The sequence below is a fragment of the Urocampus carinirostris genome, chromosome 3 (assembly GCF_059441175.1).
Source record: "Urocampus carinirostris isolate Australia breed hairy pipefish chromosome 3, RoL_Ucar_1.0, whole genome shotgun sequence".
NCBI lineage: Eukaryota > Metazoa > Chordata > Actinopteri > Syngnathiformes > Syngnathidae > Urocampus > Urocampus carinirostris.
The window spans coordinates 11,029,335-11,052,420 of NC_142351.1; the positions used below are offsets into that span (position 1 = coordinate 11,029,335).

General features: G+C 39.8%; 1 protein-coding gene across 1 annotated transcript; it reads right to left on the minus strand.

Annotated features, from left to right (window-relative positions):
• Nucleotides 1-879: 879 nt before the first annotated feature.
• On the minus strand, nt 880-21,922 carry ap4b1 (adaptor related protein complex 4 subunit beta 1). The gene is made up of 13 exons (XM_088330646.1): nt 21,669-21,922; nt 21,355-21,579; nt 19,817-19,947; nt 16,781-16,928; nt 13,058-13,343; nt 10,641-10,739; nt 10,393-10,504; nt 8,547-8,630; nt 8,348-8,451; nt 6,675-6,882; nt 6,300-6,608; nt 3,325-3,441; nt 880-1,999 (listed from the first exon to the last, which is right to left on the minus strand). Exons 1-13 carry the CDS (start codon nt 21,779-21,781, stop codon nt 1,497-1,499), a joined length of 2,439 nt encoding a protein of 812 aa, XP_088186772.1. The 5' UTR covers nt 21,782-21,922; the 3' UTR covers nt 880-1,496.
• Between the last annotated feature and the right edge of the window lie 1,164 nt (nt 21,923-23,086).

Here is a 23,086-nt window from a genome sequence, read left to right on the forward strand (position 1 = left end):
AAAGGCAACCACCCTTATTTTTTTTTATATTCAATCAAAATATACTAGTCGTGGATACTCAAAATAAAATATCTTACTGTGAGTATTGGGTGGTTTATTTTTAAAACATACTTAAATCAAAAAGGAACAGTGTGTATGATCCATTATCTTTTTCTGTTGACCGGCTAGTATAAACTGACATGTTCTGCCTTAACAATGCACGCACAGCTAGGCTACATCACACTATTCTAAGTTTAAAAAAATAGTTTGATTAAAGATTTGATAGTCCAGATGAAATTAAAACTAAACAGACTATACAAGTCACGCAGAAGTTGCCTAATATCCATCCATCCATTATCTGCACCGCTTATCCTCAGTAGGGTGGCTGGAGCCCATCCCAGTCGTCCTCAGGCAGTGGGCAGGGGACACCCTGAACTGGTTAGTACGCTAATAAATGGTCTGCATTTATATAGCGCTTTTCAAGTCAATGAAAACCTCCCAAAGCGCTTTACAATGTGCTTCACACTTACCCATTCACATACACACTCACACAACAATAGGGAGTCAGCCATGCAAAGCACCTACCTGTTTATTGAGGGAATTAGGGATTAACTGAACATGCATGTTTTTGGAATGTGGGAGGAAACAGGAGTGCCCGGAGGAAACCCACGCAATCATGGGGAGAACATGCAAACTCCATACAGGAAGGTGGAGGTCTACACAGGAGGCGCTAACCACTCAGCCGCCGTGCTGCCTGCTCTATCACATTTCCCCCAAAATTGAGATACAAGGTCATTTTAGTGACTCTCTTGCGGTTTAGTGTGAAAATAACATGTGAAATGATATACCCGGGTATATCATTTCACATGTTAATAATAATGTGCAATAATGTGTTAATGATTCTGATTCAGATTCACTTTATTGTCATTCGTGTACACGTGTATACAGAACGAAATGTCGATACATCTGACCCGCACAGTTTCTTTGAGCGTCAGCTGGGATAGATTATTATAAGATTAACCATGTCTTCGTCAGAAGTTTAGCGCAGCAGTTCGTCATCTCGCGGTTCGATGCCACTTCCAGTTGTTAAATGGTCCAGTTTATTGTCCATAGAGCGAACGTTGGAGAGGAAAATGGATGGGAGAGGCGTTTTGCAGGGTTTAGCCTTTAGTCTAGCTGTTAGCCCGGCCCAACAACCTTGCTTCCTCGTCCGGCGGTCACGCCGCTGTCTTGCCACTCTGCTTCGCTGCTTTGTAGGCCGCTGGGTCTTGTTGACATAGCAGTCCGTGGCTAATAAACACTCCTGAGTGGTCGTAGCACCGAGCGCATGATGTCTGGATGATCGCATATCCAGCAAAAAAAAACTGCGATCGTACCTTAATCTGCAGTTCGAGACGACTTTGTGCGCCGTCAAAACTGAGTCGAAGACTGGGTCTTATGGCCGACTTGTAAAAAAACTTCCACCCCTGGCCAAACTATGAAAAAAATGTGACTTATAACGCAGAAAATACGGTAAGTTACTCTGTCTGTGATGACAGCGTATGTAATACAGCAGTAAGAATGGCGAGGAAATCCCTCAAAGCATTGTCGTCTCTCGGTTGCTGCTTTACGGTCACTTTTACTTCAGCTACCTGTCCGTTGTCTCTTTCCGACTCACTGCTGTTTCTCCTTACCGTTTTGTCTTCCTCTTTGTACTTTTCCTGCCGCTCTATTGGTCCATCCATCCCTGTTTGATTTGCGTTCTTGCCAACTTCAATGCTCTCCTGCGCATCTCCCTTATTTGCATTTCCAGTGTAAAGCAACTCTCCCAGGATGAGCGTGCTGCAGGGAGGGGCTTCGGTGTGCGTGTACAGGTACACTCTCCAGGGGAGTTGGTCGGGAGGCGTGAAGGCCATCGTTTGGATGTTGACCAATTGCATTGCAGCCTGGAAGCTTTGCGGTGACCAGCGGGTGACGTTGCGACACAGGACAACTTCTGCCTTTCCAGTGCTGTCCTCTTCTTCCTCAATGTGCTCGACACCTAGGGCAACAACATAAATTAAAAAAAAAAGTCTTTACACAAGAAAAAAGCAAAATTGAATAACTGAGTAATCATTGAATAATTGAATGGTTTATTGTAATTGATAACAATGTAGATGAGATCCGACAGCATGTCAGGATAAACACGTAATCAAGGAATTGTCTTTTTTTATCTATTATAATTAAAAAAAACAAAATTCCCACCTCTTTGACCTGTACATACATATATCTTGTGAGTTATATTAAGGTTTTTTTTAATTACTGCTGCGAAATGTTATTGCACTTATTTTCATTGCACTATTGTTACAATGCACTATTCTTTTTCATTGCATTAGTATTATTACAAGAGAATTTGGCAGAGGTGTAGAGATGATGGATAACAGTGGAACGGTGTAATCTATTATTATTTGTTGCCAATTTATCCAGATAATCTGATCTTTTTTCTCTTTAAATGCTTTTTTACGTTTCACCCTGGAGGGCCGTGTCTAATCTCGTTGCATACAACGTTTTGCAGCGTTGATATCAATGCCAATAAGACAGTTCTATTCAATCTTGTTCGAAAAATAGGATATAGAAATGTCTGAAAAGATAGGGAAAACTATTTACAAGGCAGTGCTGGTCTAGTGGAAACTGGACTAAGTTGTAATAATCAGGGTTAGTACACCTTATACATAAATATAACAATTTCCATTTTTAGATCTCGAGTAAATCGTAAAATATATTCGTGGATCTGACCAATACTTGTGTAAATATTTTTAGACAAGTCTCTCCCCATAAGTGTTGGGTAAAATTATGGTAATATGTAACTTACATTTTCAGTTGCAGGAAGTTCTTCCTATTACAATTTACCACTGGGAAACGCTACAATCATTTTTTTGCATGATAAATGTCCATCATCGATACAAATATACTTGCACTAATACACATTTCTTACTGGCCTGCTTAGGTGTAGCGCGAACTGTAGGGGGCGATGAGACTTTGATCTGTGCAGCCCTTTGAGACTCTTTGTGATTAAGGGCTATACAAATACACATGACTTGACAATGCCATATAAACTAATGCAAGCTTCCGTTAATAGTGATGGATAAGGAAATGCAATGGCAAAGCAAAAGGGCAGTATTGGCATCATTTTTTAGCAGACTTGTTGAGAAACATGGCAAGTTGCACCTTTCATTAAAGATTGACAGATGAATCCAGGTGACACACAAAAGTCTCACTAGTCTGACACAAAAGCCATCCGGATGATAATTAACCCAGGCTGGACGATTTTCCCACAGTTCTTTTTGGACCGAACAGCAACTATCTGGCCTTTGTTCTAAACTTTACCTTTCAGCCACAAGCGCTCAAACTCTCCCGGAGTTAAAGTTGGAAGCAGACTGAGAGAGACTGTGGTGCCGGTTGAAGGGGCGGCCACAGGTGATGACGTGGGCTCACTGCTTCGCTCTGTAGTTAGCAAATACAAGAAAATCAAACTGTTTAATTCAAGCTATAATTAAATACTAATTGCATTTCACGTTGTAATAATACCATTTCACAGCTTTAACTCTCAGATACAATGACTGTATATCAGGTTTCTTAAACTCAATTTACCTGGGGGCCGCTTGAACTAGGGACTGAGTGAGGTTGGGCCGCATCCGATTTCAAAGGCAGAAACTCGGTAAACTAAGTTATATGTAAGATGCATCCAAAGTCGTTTAAGCTTCAGTTCATTAGCATCCATTCGATACCCCAGTACCCCTTTGTACAAAATTTTATTAACACATTTTGCTACCAATTTGTAGTTGTTTTAACTTATGGTCTGTGAGGTGTTCGACGTGAGTTAAACCGACAATCCTATTGGAGGGCAGATGTACATTGATCTCAAACATGTACAATTGGAGAGCTGCCTAATTATTAGCACAGAGGTACTAATCATATCAAACTTGCTTGGGCCGCACAAACATTAAAGTTTTTTATTATAGGGGGCCACAAGCTATCTACTCGAGGAAAGCCAATAGCCTGTGGGCTGCAAGTTGGAGACCCCATCCGTACATTGTAACAACAATAAATATCCACCCTTAAGCAGAATGCACAAGGAAAGTCAACTTTGCACTATATCATCTTGTGAGCGCTAAAACAGGACACGCATCATAAAAAACTGATGAATATTGAGCAGAAGGATACATAGAACAGTTTATAAGCAGCCAACACTTCAAAATACAGTAGGTGAGATTCTTCATAACCCCCAAAAAACTGGTAAACTAACTCATTAAAACCATGCATGTTCTTAAAATCAAAATAACAGAGCGGTTAGAAAACAGAATCAAATTCAGGAACGCAACTGTCTAAATTGAAACCATGCCAACATGCCCAAGCCACAGGGTCCAAATTTGTTAATGTTGTTATCGTATTTGATGTGAAAAGAAATATTGGTCAGAAGAACCTTGTGGCTTTAAAAAAATATTTATATATATACGAGGGTATAGAACTCTTTACTTTAGCCTACTTTTGTTGGGGACCCTATCCAAGCAGTAAAAGAACACATTCACACACTTTTCCCTTTCCCCCTTAAAAAAATACTGCTATCATATACTTTTATAATATAGGTTACAGCAAGAGTGGTTATACTTTTTGAGTTGCGCTGGCTTTGAAAATTTGGCTGACGGGCTGGGCCACAAGGAAATAAATGTAAGATTTTTTTATTGAATGTTTTTATGTATACTGATGCAAAGTTTATAAATTCAATACTTCGGCAATAAATGAGAGAAATAAACTATGGCTATTCAATCTGCATGCACGTTATATTTTATATTTGTTTATCCAATTTTGTTTATTCTTGTGCAATACATACTGGGGATAGATGACATAACCACACATTAAAAAAAAAAATACAAATAAACAGACGTGCCCTACTTACGACCAGTCGGGATGTCGAAAAATATCCGGACATTGCTGTGAGTTAGATTTTGTACTGTGCGCTTCAGTATGACCTCTTGAAGCGCATCTCCCAAAAGCAAGTTTAACCTCACTTTATTCATCTTTGTAGAGAATATTATTTTATGAAATGTTTATTTTTAGTACAAAACAATACAGGTTACTTATACAAGCCTTAAATTTACTTATATGAACCTTAAACATACAAAATATAGCACTGAAGCAACTTACGAACAAATTCAACTTACGAAAGATCGTCCGGAACCTTGTTCATAAGTAGGGCAGCGTCTGTATATTGTATATTCTGTATATATATAGATATATATAAATGCATTTTCATTATATTTTGACCAATATTATTTAGCCGGCCCGAATAAAAACCTGACGAGCCGTGAGCGCCCCCCGGCCATAGTTTGCCCACCCCTGGATTAAAGCATGCGTGTCAAACATGGCTGATGGGTGGGACCCGGCCCGTCTGATGAATCAATCTGGCCCGGTATAAATTTCTTAGTATGTCAAAAAAAGAAGAAAGTCTTTAAGGTCATATCTGTCAAAAGTTATGATTTTTCTTTAGACAAATGCTGACCAAACGCTCTCTATGGCAGCTAGGGGGCCGTAAGGCATATAATCTCAGCTTTAGTAGGACCAGCCTAGTAGTTTCATCTTCTTTAGTCTAATATTATGGTCCTTTTTAAACTTTTACTTCGTACTTCTTTTTAACAGTTTTAAACCAGTATGTCAATCAAGGCCACAATTACATATATCTTTTGAGTTTGTATAGCATGGTGATACTTAGCGGGAGAAAAAAAATCACCTTACTGTCACAATAAACCAGCTAATACATCTAATGCCAAACATGGGAATCTTTTCCCCCCATTGTTTGTGAATAAATGGGTAAATTACTTGATCTCATTGTGTCTTAATAAATGGATCAACGTTTAAAAACGGCATTTTGTATTTCCATGGGTTGTCTCTGTGTGATATAAAAACTGGTTTGATGACCTGAAACCTTTGCGGGTGATAATTGTTAAAAAAATACAGAATTCTGAAAGGGGGCATATCTTTTTTCACGGCACTGTCTGTTGAGCTGCCAGGACTGAGCACATACACTTCTGTTCCCGCAAGACATCTATGGCTAATCTGTCATCATCATATTTTATGTATTTGTTGTACCATCAACAAACACAAAGCGTCAGCTTTGAAGCCGAGCAGAACCAATTAATTCATAATGCATGGTGCAAACTGAAAATTTGATAGTCCTTGATTTTGCTTTATCACTCTAATCAATCTATTACTGATAGCAAATGTTTAGCACGTTATGCAATTCTATTCCACAAAAATTAAGCACACGACCCTGAACTGTCATCGGTTTTTACTGTCAAACTCACCTGTGTAAACACTTTCAAGCTGGCAAGAGTTGAGGGTGTCTGACAGCTCAGAGTTGTGCCTATAGGCTTTTTCTTGACAGTTTTGCCTCTCTGCTGACTCAGCCTCGGAGATGTTTGGCCAGAGGGGCTCCAGTGTGTTGAAAACGTGAGCCCAACGGTTTATGGGCTCTGCTGGACGACCGATCAAAACACCGAGTGAGGGGTCTGATCTTCGACCCTGGAGTACCTTGCGGGTTTCGCTGACCCCGCGTTGCAAAAGTCGATAGTAGAGAAGCGCCTGATCACGCACACACATGTCGGTCTCTTCATCTGTCAAGATTATATGAGAAGCAGATTTATTTTTCTATCGTAAATTTGCGCAAAGTGCAAACACACCAATGCCAAAATGCAACAGCCTTCCAAGCATGTCCTGAGTCTCAGCGGGACGACACAAAAAGAGCCTCAAAGTGGCAGTCTGTAGCTCCATTTTTACCGCAGGAGAGGTCTCGCACCTCACTTTGTCAATGAACACCTCCAGAGTATAGGGGGCGCCGGGGACTCTCTCGCCGTATGTTCCAAGCAACCAGAGCAAGGCCTGTTTGCCCTAGAAACAGAAAAATGAGAAAAACAAATGTTCTATACGATGCGTTTTCTTTTTATCTAAAGTGAAAAGACATTTGCATAATCTAGACCAGGGGTGGCAAACACGTTTGACACAAAAAGGCGACCCTTTTAACTGTGAGAGTCAAAGAGCCACACCACGCACTGACGTGCCAAGACAGAGAAACGCACCCAATTACAAATATTCTATCCCACACATTAAATAACACATAAAACTATTTCCGTTTCACTTTGCATTTTGCCATTTTGACGATGAGGGTAACAGTCTGCACGCTCATGAAATGTTTACTTAATTTCCAGGCATTAGACGTAACCTACGCAGATGATTGGCAGTCAGTTATGTGTCCGGAGCAGCACAAAAACAACAAATCTGCCAAATTAACTTAAATTAATATTATTTATTATTTGTTATTAACTCTGATGGATTCAAGTGTGTTTTAAGAGGGGAAAAAACTAAACATGAAACAAGGCAAAGAGCCACAGTATATAGAAAATATGATGAGGTAAAGAGCCGCATTCTGATTGGCCAACAGCCGCATGCGGCTCTAGAGCCACGTGTTCGCCACCTATCTAGATCTAGACTCATACAAGACGCATAAAAAGGCATTAGGTTTTATTTCATCATCACAAAATTTTTGTCACATACCAATTTGTTGATGTTATTATAGGGCGGGGCCATGAGAATATTGTAAAACCGGTCCGTGGTACAAAAAAGTTTGTGGACCTTGGAAATACACTATTGTATCACTGACTCGCAAAGTCTTTACAGGCACACGAGATTCTGAACTAAGTGAACTGAAAGGCATTGTAGGAAGTAATCTGGTTTGTTTTTTTTTAATTAAAAGAAGAAATGTCATTGTGGGAAGTAATTCGATCACCCTGCTTGTCTGCGCCGCAAATATTCAAAAGATTTGTCACTGACAATGCTTAGTTTGAGCTAAGGAAGACTGAAACAACATGTTACACAGATTTATAAATCACTTTCTAATTTCACATTTCTCTACCATATATAGTACCTTGACTGGGAATATTGTGATAATAAGGTATGTATCGTCTGCATGCCTTGTGGTCCAGTGGATAGAATCTGGCACTCTTCCCGCCACGATTGGAATTTGATCCCCATTGCATTTAAAGCAATTGCGAACAACCATCCATGTCCTTAGCGCCATGGCGGTTAGGATGGCGTGCTCTTACTATTGATAGCCGGTTTGATCCCCGTTGCCCCCATATTTCTGTAACTGCGGTCAGCGAGAACCTTTATCAACTGATCCATTGGACAAATATGTGAACACATTTACAATTGCATCCGCCCGCATATAAGGTGCACCAGATTATATGGCGCATTTTCAAATTTCTAGCCAATTTGAGTTTTTGGGTGCACCTTATAGTCGGGAAAATACGGTACATACAGTAGTGTATGTGAGACAAAAATATCAGGTAGGCCTCACCTGGCTGTCCTGCAATATCTCTTCACACCCCTCCAGAGCAGAACACACGGCTTCACTGCACTGGGGACACACCCACAACAGGTCTCGCATTGTCTGCACCACAGCTGCATTTTTGGAAAGGGGACTATTTATGGAGGGCAACAGTAGACACGCCGAAAGCAAAAACATTTCCAACATATGTTTACGAAATAAAAATCACCTGAAGTGATGTTCTCTTGCTTAAGCCCGAGCAATCCAGTGAGAATCACTAGACATCTGTCGCTGTAGCTTCGCCCAATACGACCTGCAAGTTAGTCTGCATGTAAAACTAAAAATGCACAGTCCAGGACAACATTGCACTATCCTAGGCCTGGACGATACAACATTAATAGTAGTAGTCATATAATTTTTGCCACCATTAATGATAAAAATGTTCAATAAAAGTTGGTAATTTAAACTAATTACCACCCAACCACTGGAGAAAATGGGGGCGCTAATGCAATGAAAATACAAGTTCCAGACTAACGAAGGTGAGACGAAGGTGACGAGGACCACTTGTTTGGAAGTATATTGGCTACTCAGAGTCTGATAAAAAAAAAAAAGAAACAGTGGCAGTTTGCAGTGCAAACTTAGCCGACCAAGATAGGCAACACGACAAACGTGTTCTGCAATTCAAAACAGTAGGCTGAAGAAAAAAACAATTCAGCCGCAAATGGGTGACAGCGGACGGTCAACAAGCACCGGACCTGCATGAATTCCCATTAAATCAATGTTCATTAATCATATAAGGTAATCCCTTGCTGTATCGCTGTTTTGCAACTTCCCACATATTCATCATGCATTGTGTTCTGCATTCTGATAGGCTTAACAGTCATCCCACCCCATTTCTGCCTATATCTGCCTGCGCATCATTTATATGGCTATATGAGTTGTACAAGTACGTTAAACAGCTTGACGAACCTATATTATGTACGCGCAATTTTTTTTCAACTAAAGTTTCACTAAAAGCCATCATGTTACCAAAACGCTCTCGACCCACAAAAGCACCTGTGGCTGGGGCAAAATGCCAAAGGAAGATTCTTTCTATCGCCAACAAAATTGGACTTTTTGACCTGCTAAACTTGCTCTGGAGCCACATGCGGCTCTTTGGCACTCCTAGTGGCTCCCCGGCGCTATTCCCAAAATGTTTTATAATGGAAAAATATATGGTTTCTGCAAAAGGGCAAACCTGAAACATTCTTAACTTCTTTCAATGAATTCAAATAAATACAGTACATTAAAAGACTTTTAATATTTTGGGGTTCACAATTTCTTTCAACATTTTAGGTTGCTGGCTGGTAAGTAAATGTAGTTCTCCATCATGTGAAGTAAAGTGGATCATGTCCTTAATCATTATGGATGTGTAATATTGCAGCGAGAAATAACAAATCATGATTTGACAGTACAGAAGCTATTTTTAAAATAATTTTTAAAAGTTACAGTACTTGTATTTGTTGAACAAATACTTGAGCCTGTAAATTGGGTTTATTTTTTGGTTTCAATGTGTTATGGTGTATCCATCCATCCATTTTCTGCGCCACTTTTCCTCCCTGGAGCCCATCCCAGCTATCTTCGGGCAGAGGGCAGTCGCACACACAGACAAACAACTTATTTGCTCATTCACATCTAGGGACAATTTTGTCATACCAATCAACCTTACATGTATGTTTTTGGAATATGAGAGGACACCGGAGTGCCCGGAGGAAACCCCAGAGAACATACAAACTCCGCAAGGGGAGGCCGTGTTAGCTGGCATCGAACCCTGGACCATCGCACCTTGGGGCTGCGCGCTACACACATATGCACCGTGCTATGGAGTATTCGATAAATAAATAAAGATTCCTACATTGGTGGTTTTGGCTATTGCGGAACGTTTTTTGAATGCCACCCCCCTGCAAAAAAACAAGGGATTGTACGATGAAAACCTAAGGAAGTCTGTCTGCAAGCATAAGTTGTGGGTAAAATTACCTCCCACAACAAAGACAGTGTCAGAACCAATGTCCACAGAGTAAAGAGTGTCTGTTTACCGACAGCAGATATTGCAGCCTGGGCAGTGTCCGTGTTGATGTCAGTGCAGTATTCCTTCAGTTCGTCCAATATCATTACAACGTTGTCGTCATTTACCAGCTCTACCAGTACCTGCAAACACAGCAAAGTAGTACTCATATTGTTATCATGGCAAGACATAGCTAAGCTTAATATGCAATATACATAGTTTATATTTTATAATGATATCAACATAAGCACTGATTGAACGATATGCAAGAAAGCTTACCTGCATCTTCCTTTGCTTGATATATGCTGGCTCAGCATAGCCACAGAAGAAACGTTTGTAGTGTGCCCCCATAAGGCCAGGGACAGACCGCAACAGCAACTGTGGAAAAACAAACCGTTTAGGAAAATTTAAGCATTTCTTCTTCCCAGTATGGGTTTTATACGCAGTCTTTAAAAAATACACTACTATTACCTAAGTTAACACCCCACAACCTAACAATATCTGTAGCATTGTTTGTTTTCTGCAACGATATCAAAAAAAAAGTGAGCTTTATTAGTTGTACTGTATAGCGATGTCACAGATGGTTATTGTCAACTATCTGCCCTTAATATTAGTTGTTTATTATTTGACCACTAGATGGTGTAATGCAACCTAATGAGAGTCCTAAAAAGCGCAAAAAGAAATACAAACTTAAAAGACTAAAACCCCTCAAAGTGACCAAAATGCAACATTTTACCAATATGTCTTACATTGAACGTACACCGGATTCGTACAAAATCTATAACCAATAAAGGCACTGTGCTCTGTCAGTAGATATAAATCCGTAGATAAACCTCCATCCGTTTTTTTAGGGACAGGTAAATAAATAATAAATTAAAATCAAGTAAACATCGATATACCTGTAGATCAAGACGAGGCACATTAGCAGCAGTAGCACAGTAAAAAAAACAGGATGTCCATTTTGTGAAGCATATTTAGTGGTCAACCGCAAGAAAAGTACTCAACGATTTTCAGCAGATTGAAATCAAACGCTTTTAACAACTGACGTTTGTTCTTCGGACTGCATGCATTTAATTTCAAATACGTTTGTCAGGCATATTCTGGCACAATGCTCAAGCTGTCTTTTAAGGCAAAATACACGAGTATAAAATACACAATGCTGGTCATCAAAACCGTATTTGCTCAACGTAAAATTTTTCAGAGGTGAGTCAAGTCTGTGTTACGTTCAAAAGTCCGACGTGACATTAAAATGTTTGTGCATAATTGATTCACCAAGGTCTGCTTTATGAACTTATAAAAAAGTAGGCTTCTTTATTGGCTGTTTCCACGCTAAACAGCTCTCAAACTTTAGAGGTATTTGTACGCATAGTTGATGTTGACACCGCCATGGTACTGCTCCAGACAGACGCTATTGGCTATTATACATGCGCGTGATTATAATTATGTAGAGGTGCCTCTTTCTGTTGGAAAATCGTGTCTGGCGACTATAGTTGAGAATGAAATTCATTGTCGACTATTTATATTATTGATTTTTGTTGACGACGTCGACTTATCGTTGCAGCCGCAATTGCTTATTATTGGAGGAAACACATCCCTTCCATCTACGCTAGAGATCGGCAACCTATGACACGCGCGCCAGCAGTGGCCCGTGAAGGGTTAACCAGTGGCACGCAAGCGCACGGCAAAATAATGACTATTTTAAAAAAATGCGCATTTTTACCTGAAATTCAGACATTTTCAGTTGCGCTCCGTGTTGTTTAGAGGCTTTACGGTAGCCCCTCTCCTCTTATGCTCCATGTGCGAGTGAGTGTCTGAACAGCGACTCGCAGAAGAGGAGAAATCCGTGTTTTGACCCAGCCATAGAAACACCGGCCCACGATAAATGAATAAATAATGACAGCTCCTTCAGCGAAAAAATCTCAATCTTTGACTGACAACTAGGGGCTTGTGCAAAAAATGACTGTGCTGTTTGTGCATTATGCCTCGAGAGTGTTGTACCTCGTATATCAAGTGTTAATCATCATGACGAGACGAAAAAATGAATTCAAGGCGTAGACATTAAAACGTGCTGTGTCGAGGTACGGCAAACAAACACAGACCCTAAAAACCTTTGTCACTGCTAAAAACACCCCTGAAGCAAGTTATTAAATTGCTCACTGCAGACATAGCACGGAAATCCATTTATATCTGAGACCAAATCAGCTGTTAATTCTGTTGCACTTATTTTTAAGTAGCCTTCTGCTTTGCTGCTGTTATTTCAAGTTTTTATATTTTCTGCAATAAGATTTCATTGATGAATGGTGTGGTAGCTGTACATATCACTTGTTTTTTGATTGTAGTTCATTGTTGATGAAGAATGGTTGATTCTTGTGGTCAAAAGTTGAAGTCATGGATGTCTACAGGCCTCTCCACATGTTGCTCTCATTATTTTTTTAGTTTATTGATGAACAAGAATAGTGGAAGATAAATTGGTCAGTTATACTATTTCAATGTCTATCCATGTTGTATATTCGGACTAGTGTAAAATTACAGCTCTTTCATATGTATAAAAAAAAATGTTGTGCGAGTCATTGATCTTGGTGTGGCACACTGATTTACAAGGAAATTTGAAAGTGGCACTCCACACCGAAAAGGTTGCTGACCCCTGATCTACGCTAACTAGGCAGTTGTTCGAAACACTGTCCAAACACACTCACCTGGATGTGACAGAGCGCAGCGAAGCGAACTTCTCTGGAGGCACTACTGCAAGCAGCTAGCAGGGGAGCCCGCACACGTTCCAGGGCTGCCAGGCCAACTACAGGGAAGCCCGAGCACAGGCTGAGGAAGAGGCTCAGCGTAGAGGCCATAACTGGCGGGTGCGTGTTGACCAAGGAAGAATCCAGCATGGAAAGAATGTCAAAGAGCTCATCCTCAGACTGAGGTTTGTAGCGCTGCAGGATCTTAAGCACCTCACTCTGGCCCCATACGTCACAATCCTTCAGCCTACAACACAAACAAAAATGTTGTTCAAAGGGTATGTGGAAAGAAATGGATACCTGCAAATCATTGGATGTATCAAATAGGAATGGTACCCCAATACTTATAAGAATTATGTAAAAATCCACCGTTGGGTTGTCCTGATTTTCAAACTTTTCAGCGAAGGCCTCAGTATGGTGTAAAAAAATGAGAAAATACATTTTGTGAAGTTTCACATGGGTCACACATATTTAAGAGATGTGCAAAGGCCAATTTGGCGCAATAAAAGCTGTGCTTTTAAAATGATTTTTTTTTTAAGTTAATTTGAAATTTGGGATCAAAAGACTCACAAAGGTTGTAAAACATGAAAAAAATCATTTTTGTGGGAAACAGTTAAGTATCATATTTTATATATCTCTTATTTCTGTCCAACTCAGTTTCGGATGTTATTTGGTTCGAGCTAAGTATTTAAGTAAAAAGTACAGCGACTGCGAATGAAACGAGGAAAGCGACAGAGGTCTGGCTCATCGCCCAGCCGAACCACCAGCCGATGATTGAAAAGCAGCTGCCCTCCTTGAGGGAAGTCCTGGGTCCGTCCTTTTACTTCCACAATCAAAAAAAGAAGATGGTCAAGTTGGCAGCAAGCCTAGTGGTAGTGGATGTTTTGTTTTGGGAGATGGCCAATATCTCCACAAAGGATGATAAGCATAATATTACAAGGCCAAATTGGCCTTGGGGCACCTCTTAAATATGTTCGATCTAGCTGAAACCTCACAAAAGGTGTTTTCTCATGTTTTCACACCATATTCAGACTCTTGCACGTTGAAATATTAATTTAGGAAATTATCCTTTAATATAAGGACTGCCCTATTAGACTACTGTACAAAAATGGTTTTGAGACCCCGTTTAAATAGGTCTGATTGGTGTAAATCTTTACAGGAAGCCTTTCTCATGGTTTTACACCTTTTTCAGGCTTTTGCTTGTTGAAATATTCATTTTGGAAAGTATCCCTTAATATAAGGACTACCCTTGACCACCCTGTTAGTTAGTTATAGTTAGTTAGTTAGATAGTTAGACAGATAGACTAACTATCTACCCTGGTCCTGTCCGTCGAGAGGGGTGACCGACAGCGAGACAAACACATCACAAAAACAAAGAAAAGAAAAAAGTAGCAAAAAACAAAAGATTTGACCATGGTCAACACAAATGCCCAAACACCCAAACAAGTTAAGCACCTTGGCACCCAAGATGGTCATGCTTTCGTCCCTTCAGATGAAACGAGACACAAGAAAGCAGCTATGTCACTTGGGTCAGGGTGACACAACACACTCTTCTGTTCAACAGCAGGGCTCGACTGCTTTCACTGGTTTACCCCTGCCACATCATACAGGTTCCCTGCCCATCCCTTTGAACACATCTGAACATCCCACTATCCTTTTACGACACCTCTCCACTCATTCTTTTCACCAACAAGAGCTCTAGCTTCCACTATATTTAGACCTCTTTCCTGCAGTGCACTCATAACACCATCCATCCACGTCAATCGCGGCCTTCCTCTTGGTCTCCTTCCATTTACTTCTGCTCTGTAGATCCTCTTCAACATACGCTCCTCATCCATCCTCTCCATTTGTCCAGACCAACAGAGTACTCTCATATCCACACGCTTGCTTAGTTCCGCTACTACTCCAGTTCTGTCCCTCACAATTTCTTTTCTCAATCTATCCAATCTTGTCACTCCTAACATACTCCTCAAACTGTTAGACTACTGTACCAAAATGGCTTTTGAGCACCTTTTAAATAGGTCTGATTGATGGGAATCTTCACAGGAATAATTTCTCATGGTTTTAAACCATATGCAGGCTTTTGCTGATGAAACAATCAAACGTTTGAATAAGGACCACCCTAATACATATGAATAACTATATGTAACGTATACGCTTGTATAGAGATAGAAATAAGCATTTTTTACATGCTACAAGAACAGTTTAATGACATTACACAGTAAAGAAACATGTCGCAATGGATACTTTACCGGTAAGACATGGACACCATTGAACGAAAAATCCTGGCACAAATTCTGTAAGCTTTAAACAAACCATACATTTTTGTAACATTTTAAATCATGAAATCTTTTGGCTTTGGTTGAGTTGTTCCTAAGTTGGACTGCACATACTAACGAAACATTCCTTACTGATTTTGACTCTGGGTAATGTACGGTTTCCATGTCCTCTCATATTAAAAGATACAGTGGGTATAATTTTACAACTAGATGTCACTGTATTGTGTAGTGCAATCAAAAACGAGTGCTCCAAAGCACAAGGAAGAATACAAACTACAAATACTAAAATTGTGAAAACACACTATTTTACATCTTTTTGCCCAAAGGTTTTGAGGATTTTTGGGTAGTGGTAGCAGCAAGATGATGGACAATTATGCCAGCTCCCTTTTAGGTAATACACATTGTTTGTTGGCAAGACTTTTAAAAACATTTTTGAACACTCTCAATGTGTTATATTTGACTTTATTTCTAATCATCTTGAGATTTAAAAAAATGTGTTTTATAAATCTGATCTATAAATAATCTGGATAGTTCTGAGTAATTATTAAATATCTAATGTCATAACTAAAATTGTGTTGATTTCCAGCTAAATTGACCATCACATCTTTTCCTGTGCGTCTCCTTAGTTCATAACAACCAAGAAATACACACTCTATGAGACAGTAGTGGCAAGCGCCCTCTTCTATGCGGCAGCGTGTTGGGGAGGCAGCGTCAAGAAGAAGGATGCCTCTAGTCTCAATAAACTGGCTAGGAAAGCGAGCTCTGTTGTGGGCAAAGAGCTGGACAGCCTAACAACAGTAGCTGAGAGACGAGCACTGAAAAAGCTGAGGTCAATCATGGACAATCCATCGCATCCACTACACAGCATTATCTCCAGACAGAAGAGCAGTTTCAGCGACAGACTGCTGTCACTGTCTTGTACTACGGACAGACTGAAGAGATCTTTTCTTCCTCATGCCATGAGGCTCTTTAACTCCACACGGCAGAGTAAAGGCCCACATTAAACCACACCACCTACATTGGATATTACCGAATCTTACTGCAATATGTATTCTGTGTAGCACTATTTAGTTACTCTATATAACACGCTACAGTGGGCATTTGCACGTCACACTGGGTATTTGTTACTCTATATAACACGCTACAGTGGGCATTTGCACGTCACACAGGGTATTTGTATATTGTATTCTTTTGGCTTTATTATTGTACTGTTCTCAGCTCAGGGATGCTGCTGGAAATGTGAATTTCCCTTCGGGGATGAATAAAGTATCTATCTATCTATCTATCTATCTATCTGTGCCAATTGGGTATGAAAAGTATTGAATTTAAATTGAGAGAAATTAACATTCCAATTTGTACTACTTTAATATTTGATGTATACGGTTATTTTGAAACACTTTCTAACCTGTTGAGGAGGTGATGAGCAATAGGCTTGTTGATAGCAATTCCTCCTTCCTCCTGAAGGATCTCTTCTAAAGCTCGAAGACAGTTCACCATCACTACAGGATCTGTGTCTCTGAGAAGGCTGTACAACTCGTTCACCACTCCAGCATCTGCAAAAATTAATACCCTAATATATTTTGGAAAAACAGCATTGATTCCCAAGCAGAGGCAAATTGTGCAAAGTGTGGCCTCTAAACACGAGAATTTCGATATTTTTTATATTTGCAATAAAAATCGCGATACAAAAGCAAAACCAGGTCACGAGCAGTCCCAGAGGCTACCATTAGAGTTTGATCGATACTGCTCACCACTTGTTACTGCTTTCCGCAATCATGAGCTTGTCCAGCTAGCACATGCAAACTACTACAGGCAAAACCATTTGTACTTTAAAAGGTTTTTGTGCGTACGTTCATTAATAGTTCCAGTAACTTTATTTCAGACGTAGACGTCAGTGCTTATGTATCATCAACAGTATCATACCTGTTAACCTCTACCAATTGCTTCCCTAACGAATGATGGTAAATCCTCCTTAATTGAGTGATAATAAACCTTACAAACACAAAGTGGCACCTACTCAAAACACGACAGAATATGTAGAATACATACCGATTATCGGAGTGGCCAATTATCGGAACCGATATTTGGGAATATGACGAATATCTGTATCTTTATTTATACGACGGGCCGATTAAAAATATTTATAAGAAGGTATTTAGGCTCAAATGCAGCCAAGCCTTTCTTTCCCTCTCTCCTGCCTTCTGTTTCGGCCGCTACCAACCCCACTCCTTCTGATTGGATACGCGACCAGTGGCGGAGCCACTGAAGCAGGAATAATAATGTTATAACGGAGTAAACAGCGGCAGTTCTGATAACTCCTGAGTCCTGACATATCTGCGAATCAAGACCGTTGATAATATTGAAAATTTTTTAGTATATCGGTGGTAGGTAAGTGTGTGTAGCGCAAAAAGTGTTGTTAACTTGTTTTAGGAAGCAAATTCAGGTGGAGACTGATATATTAGCTCTTATCGTAACAATGGTTCGTCAATCAAGTGTGAGCGTTTGTGCTTGAGAAACAACATAAAAAGCCAGCTAAGGTGGAAGGCTGAGTGATAAGCTGTTACCATAACATTAATTTGTCAATCTGGCTCTAAAACAGGAGTGCCCACACTTTTCGCAAGTTCCGTTGAAATTTTGATAGATTTTTTTTCTTTTAAGTTATATTTATTTATTGTAAAAAAAAAAAAATCTATTTAAGCTTTTATGTACGAGTTGCTGCTAAGCGAAATTTTATTTTTTGCACTGTTAGTTTTTGGTTTAAGTAAAAGTGTTGTCATGTTGGTTCACTTAAAATTCTCAAGAGCCCAGGTGGTAAAGTGCTCGTCTTGGGATCAAGAGGTCGCAGGTTCAATTCCTGCCTCCTCCGTGCTATATGTCGAAGTGTCCTTGAGCAATCCCTAATGCTCCCGATTAGCAGGTAGTTGGCCTTGCATGGCTGAAACTTTAGAGTGAATGGGTAAGTGTGAAGCACATTGTAAAGCACTTTGCGAGGTCTTCATTGACTTGAAAAGCGCTAAATAAATACAGACCATTTAATTTATGCACTGTAAAAGGTTTCAGAGCGCTTTAGCGGAGTACCATGATGATATTACCAAGCTACAATGACGCTGTTGTCTGCTACCAGTGACCGAAATGGGCAAGACGAGATCGATCTTTTTTTTCTCCCTATATTAAAATTTGTAAGCGGCGTACACAATTTGAAATGATCAAATAACGTATAAGATATGAGGAAACCCAATAAGTTGACAGGTATGTATCTCCATGAACACCAGCCCTTCGCACCAAGTACACACATTTATAACGGCGCTCATAATAAACTGCTTATCATATTATTGTATTTTTTTTTATTTAATTACAATTTGAATGTGGTTTTAGTAATCAGAAAGATGTGTTTTATAGCTATTTAAGGTTCACTTGGATACTTTTGAGAGGACGGGAGTGGACCAATGACGTTTTAACTATTTCGTATGGGGAAATTCGCTCGTTACACCAGTAAGTCACGCTATGAGCACGATCCTGGAATGAATTAAACTTGTATGAAAAGGTACTATAGCTGCACGCTTTTGGGGAAAAAAACTGACTGCCATTTTAAAGAACAGTATTTCTACTTATATGTAATTTTTTTATATTTTTAAAAAGTGCATTTTCTGTGCTAGTTTTTTTAAGAGAACTTAACCTTTGGATGCAGGACCTACCCAAACACACACTCTACCATGAGCGGGGGTCGAAAATTAGTGGGTGGGAGATGAAAATACTAAAAAGGTTTTTTATGAGGAATAGCTGGAATAGGACAATATTACAACTTTTCTTTATTTTTAAAGATTTAAAACAAAACAACCCATGAGGTCTTTTTTTATCCCACTTGTGCGTCCAAGGGTTAAGACTGGTGACATGATTTTGCACATCTGTTCTCCTCTGCACTATCGTACTCCAGTGTTATTGTTATTGTATAGTGACTTGTTTACCTGACTGCCCATTTTGCACATCTGGTTAGCTGCTCCGCTTGCACTCTTTGCACTACTGTATAATACTATACATAGCTATAATTATTTAGTATGTTATAAGTACCTCAATACTCCAACTCAATACAACATTTTATTTATATCTGTACATTCGAGGAAACTGTGCGGGTCAGATGTATCGACATTTCGTTCTGTATACACGTGTACAAGAATGAAAATAAAGTATACAGTATCTGAAGCTGAATCTGATTTAAACTTAAGTATATGTCGCCCTCTTTTGGGGAGCTTTGTTAGGGTTGCTGTCGATAAATCCTTGAAAAAAAAAACAGTCTTGCGATTACACAATCAAATTAAGTCACATCGCAATATCAATTACGGTTACTCGTGCAGAGGTACCACTGTTCAGTGTCTGGACAATAGATACACATTAGGTTGTGCTTTAAAGCTGAAAACAATATAATAAATCACAAGAACCTCACCAATTTCAGAATTGGGTTGGAGATTGTGCACTTTGGCACAACCAAGCACGGCGACGCGTCTCACACAAGCTGCTTTGTCCCTTAGTCCTGCAGTGAGAGGCTGTTCCACATACTCCACTAAACTGGGCAATCTGGAACATAAACTAAAGTCAAGCTAAAAGGACAAAGTTGACATCGCTGCAGTAATCATTGGCGTGTCTTCAGCAGCATGTGAAAGTTTATTTTCAACATTAACCTGCATTCTCACTCCTCTGTGCAGAACAATGCTGCATTCACAGAAGAGAGATTTAGTCAAGTGACCATAAGAAAGAATACTTAACATGATGAAGAGAGAGGCAGATGGAGAAGGGGACGAAGAGAGAAATGAAAGTCCCCTGAAAACTTAGACAAAGAAGTCTGACAAAGTGTAATTAGCAATTGGCTTTACTGTGACCACTATCTTAGACAAGGAAATAACGGTGTGCTTGCTGTGGTTAAAAATGTTGGCAGCGGACAGATTGAAGCCAAATAAATTAGTCTGTCACTTAAATGCATAACACTTAGAGGTAAATATGTCAATCATTAAGCTGGGCTTCTCTTTTGCATTTTTCTCCCCCCTTCATGGAGGATCTGCAGACTGCACCTGTTTGGCACTGCAGATACTTACACACCCCGGCCAAAGTGCAGCTTCGGGTTTACTTCAAGTGAATTGGTCGGGCTAGTTTGGGCTTTAATAATCACGGGCCGGGCTGGATTTTTTAAGACCCGATCTTACCTACAAGTACACTCAATCACATTGATAAGCCGCTTGAGTTTTGCTAGCTAAAACAAGGCTGTATATTTGGGATGGATGCAGGTGACATGATACCACCAATATCAAGTGATCATTTTTTTTGTCCCCGCCAATATTATGTGATCATTAAAAACAGACAGAAAATAATTGACAAGTACCACTCCAACCTAACCTGTGCCTCATTACCAGCAGATCCGATTGTGTTCCAAGTTAACTTTTGTTTGTCACCTTTGTCTCCATAAATTCAGTTAGGGATGTATTGTTCTAAGTCAAATAACATCAAATTAACTTTTGTTTAAGCCAAATCACAACAGTTATCTCAATTAAGGAGAAAAAAACAAGTTTTAGGTGCAGCAGCCCTACACATGGCGGCAGTGGCTCAGGAGGTAGCGCGCTCGTCTTGGGATCAAGAGATTGCAGTTCGAATCCCGGCTCCTCTGTGTTACATGTCAAAGTGTCCTTGGGTAAGACACTGATTCCCTAATGCCCCCAATAAGCAGGTTAGCGCCTTACATGGCTGCACGGCCGCTATTGGGAAATGTGAAGCACATTGTAAAGCACTTTGGGAAGTCTTGACTTGAAAAGCGCTATATAAGTGCAGATCATTTCATTTCATTTACACTGGATTTCGACCTACTTGAGCATTATAGTTCTTCTTTTGCCCCCCAGGTAAGACTAATGCCCACCCACACCTGGCATACTGGTAACACTGGTAAGTATCACTGTTAAAAGGGATATCTGGGATGGACAACAAAGTATGAATCACCTCAAGTTTGTCATGTTCCTCAAGGCCAGGCTGCGGACCATTGGATTTGGATCTTGACAGTCTTTCCTCAGTGTGTTAATGACCAACAGAGATAGCTCTGGGTTCAAGCAAGCGTAGGAGCACAAGAAGACGTAGACCAGTTTCTTCTGGACAATGTCGACTGTGGCACATGCTTTGACCATCTCACTGAACAAGCTGGACACATCAACGCCCTGCGACATCAGCCTTAGACACACGAGAGGAAGAATTCAGGGCAACGCGTGGAAGATTTGAGGACAAAAATGCTTAAAGGTAAACTATTTGTTTCTGCCAACCTGATGACTTTGAGAATGACGTTTCTGTAACGCAGCTGGTCGGACTGGACGTGGGGGTTGGCCAGAGCTCTCCTCAGGTCCCTTACCGTGTCTTCGTTTCCCAAATACGGCATTTTGGGAGAAGAACACCGATCACATCAGTGGTAATTAACCATGTTGTCAGCAGCCTGCATTTAAACACAAGTTACGTAAAAAAATTGGTAGATATAATTCTTAAATACAATCAAAGAATATCGGATGCGGACGCGTTAAAAAGTATATATTATTGTTAGTTGACCCGACCTCCAGAGTTCAGATGTTTGTTCTATCGACATGGAGTTACGTGTTTCTTCTGCGTTTAACTCAGTGTGCTGCCCCCTTGTGGTAGGAGTCAAGAGGATGAAAATCTGACATTAGAAAACTGTAATGGTCGTTTATACTTTGTTCGCTGGGTAATCGCTACGAGTAGTACACACAATGAATATAAAGTGAAGTAAAAGAGTGATTTACTGCAGCAGGGAGCCAATAATGCAAGACTGCAATATGTGTGCGATTCCTTCTGAATGCTTAGATTTCAAATCACTGAAAATTTGTTTCACTAACAGTACGCACATACGGTAATTTAGTCTAAATTGGGTGGGTAACCTTTGGCCCGTCGAACGCAAAAATGGTAAAAACATCAGAATACATATAACTACTAATAAAACTTGTTTTGTTTGTGGAGCCAAAGTACTACCACAGTAATAGTACAAAACAACAAAAAGACTAAATATCAAATTCCGTGTCCTAATATATTATTTTTCTTTAATTTTGAAAATAAATAAACATATTACTAGAAAAATACAAAAATAATAGGCCGACTGCAATAAAATACTGTAGAAATACTACTACAGAAGTGGTTACAGAACTACAAAAACACGACTTCAGAAGTACTACAAAATACTACTTTAGAAATACAAGAAATGTACAGTACTAGTTGTACGAATGACTCCAAAACGAAATATGAAATTTAGTGCTTAAAACAGGGACCTAATCTTTTACTTCATTTATAAACGTTTCCACACCAATTTAATGAAACTGATCTATTAAAAATATACTAAGAACTATAATATGTAGATATATGCATGTATATTTTTCATAAATACAAATGAGAACTATGAAATCTGCCTTTAGGCCGCAGACCATGGCCAGATTTTTTAGACAAATACAACCCGCGACTCCTAGTTTGCCCACCTGTTTTTGATTCAGAAGTCAACACTAACGTGTATTCTGATTTTTTTTCTCCTCTATTTGCCACAGCAAAAAGCTGAAAACATCCGTCCATTATCAGCACCGCTTCTCCTCAGTAGGGTTGCGGGGGTGCTGGAGCCCATCCCAGCGATCTTCAGGCAGTAGACACCCTTAACTGGTTAACAGCCTATTATAAGGAATACAGGGAC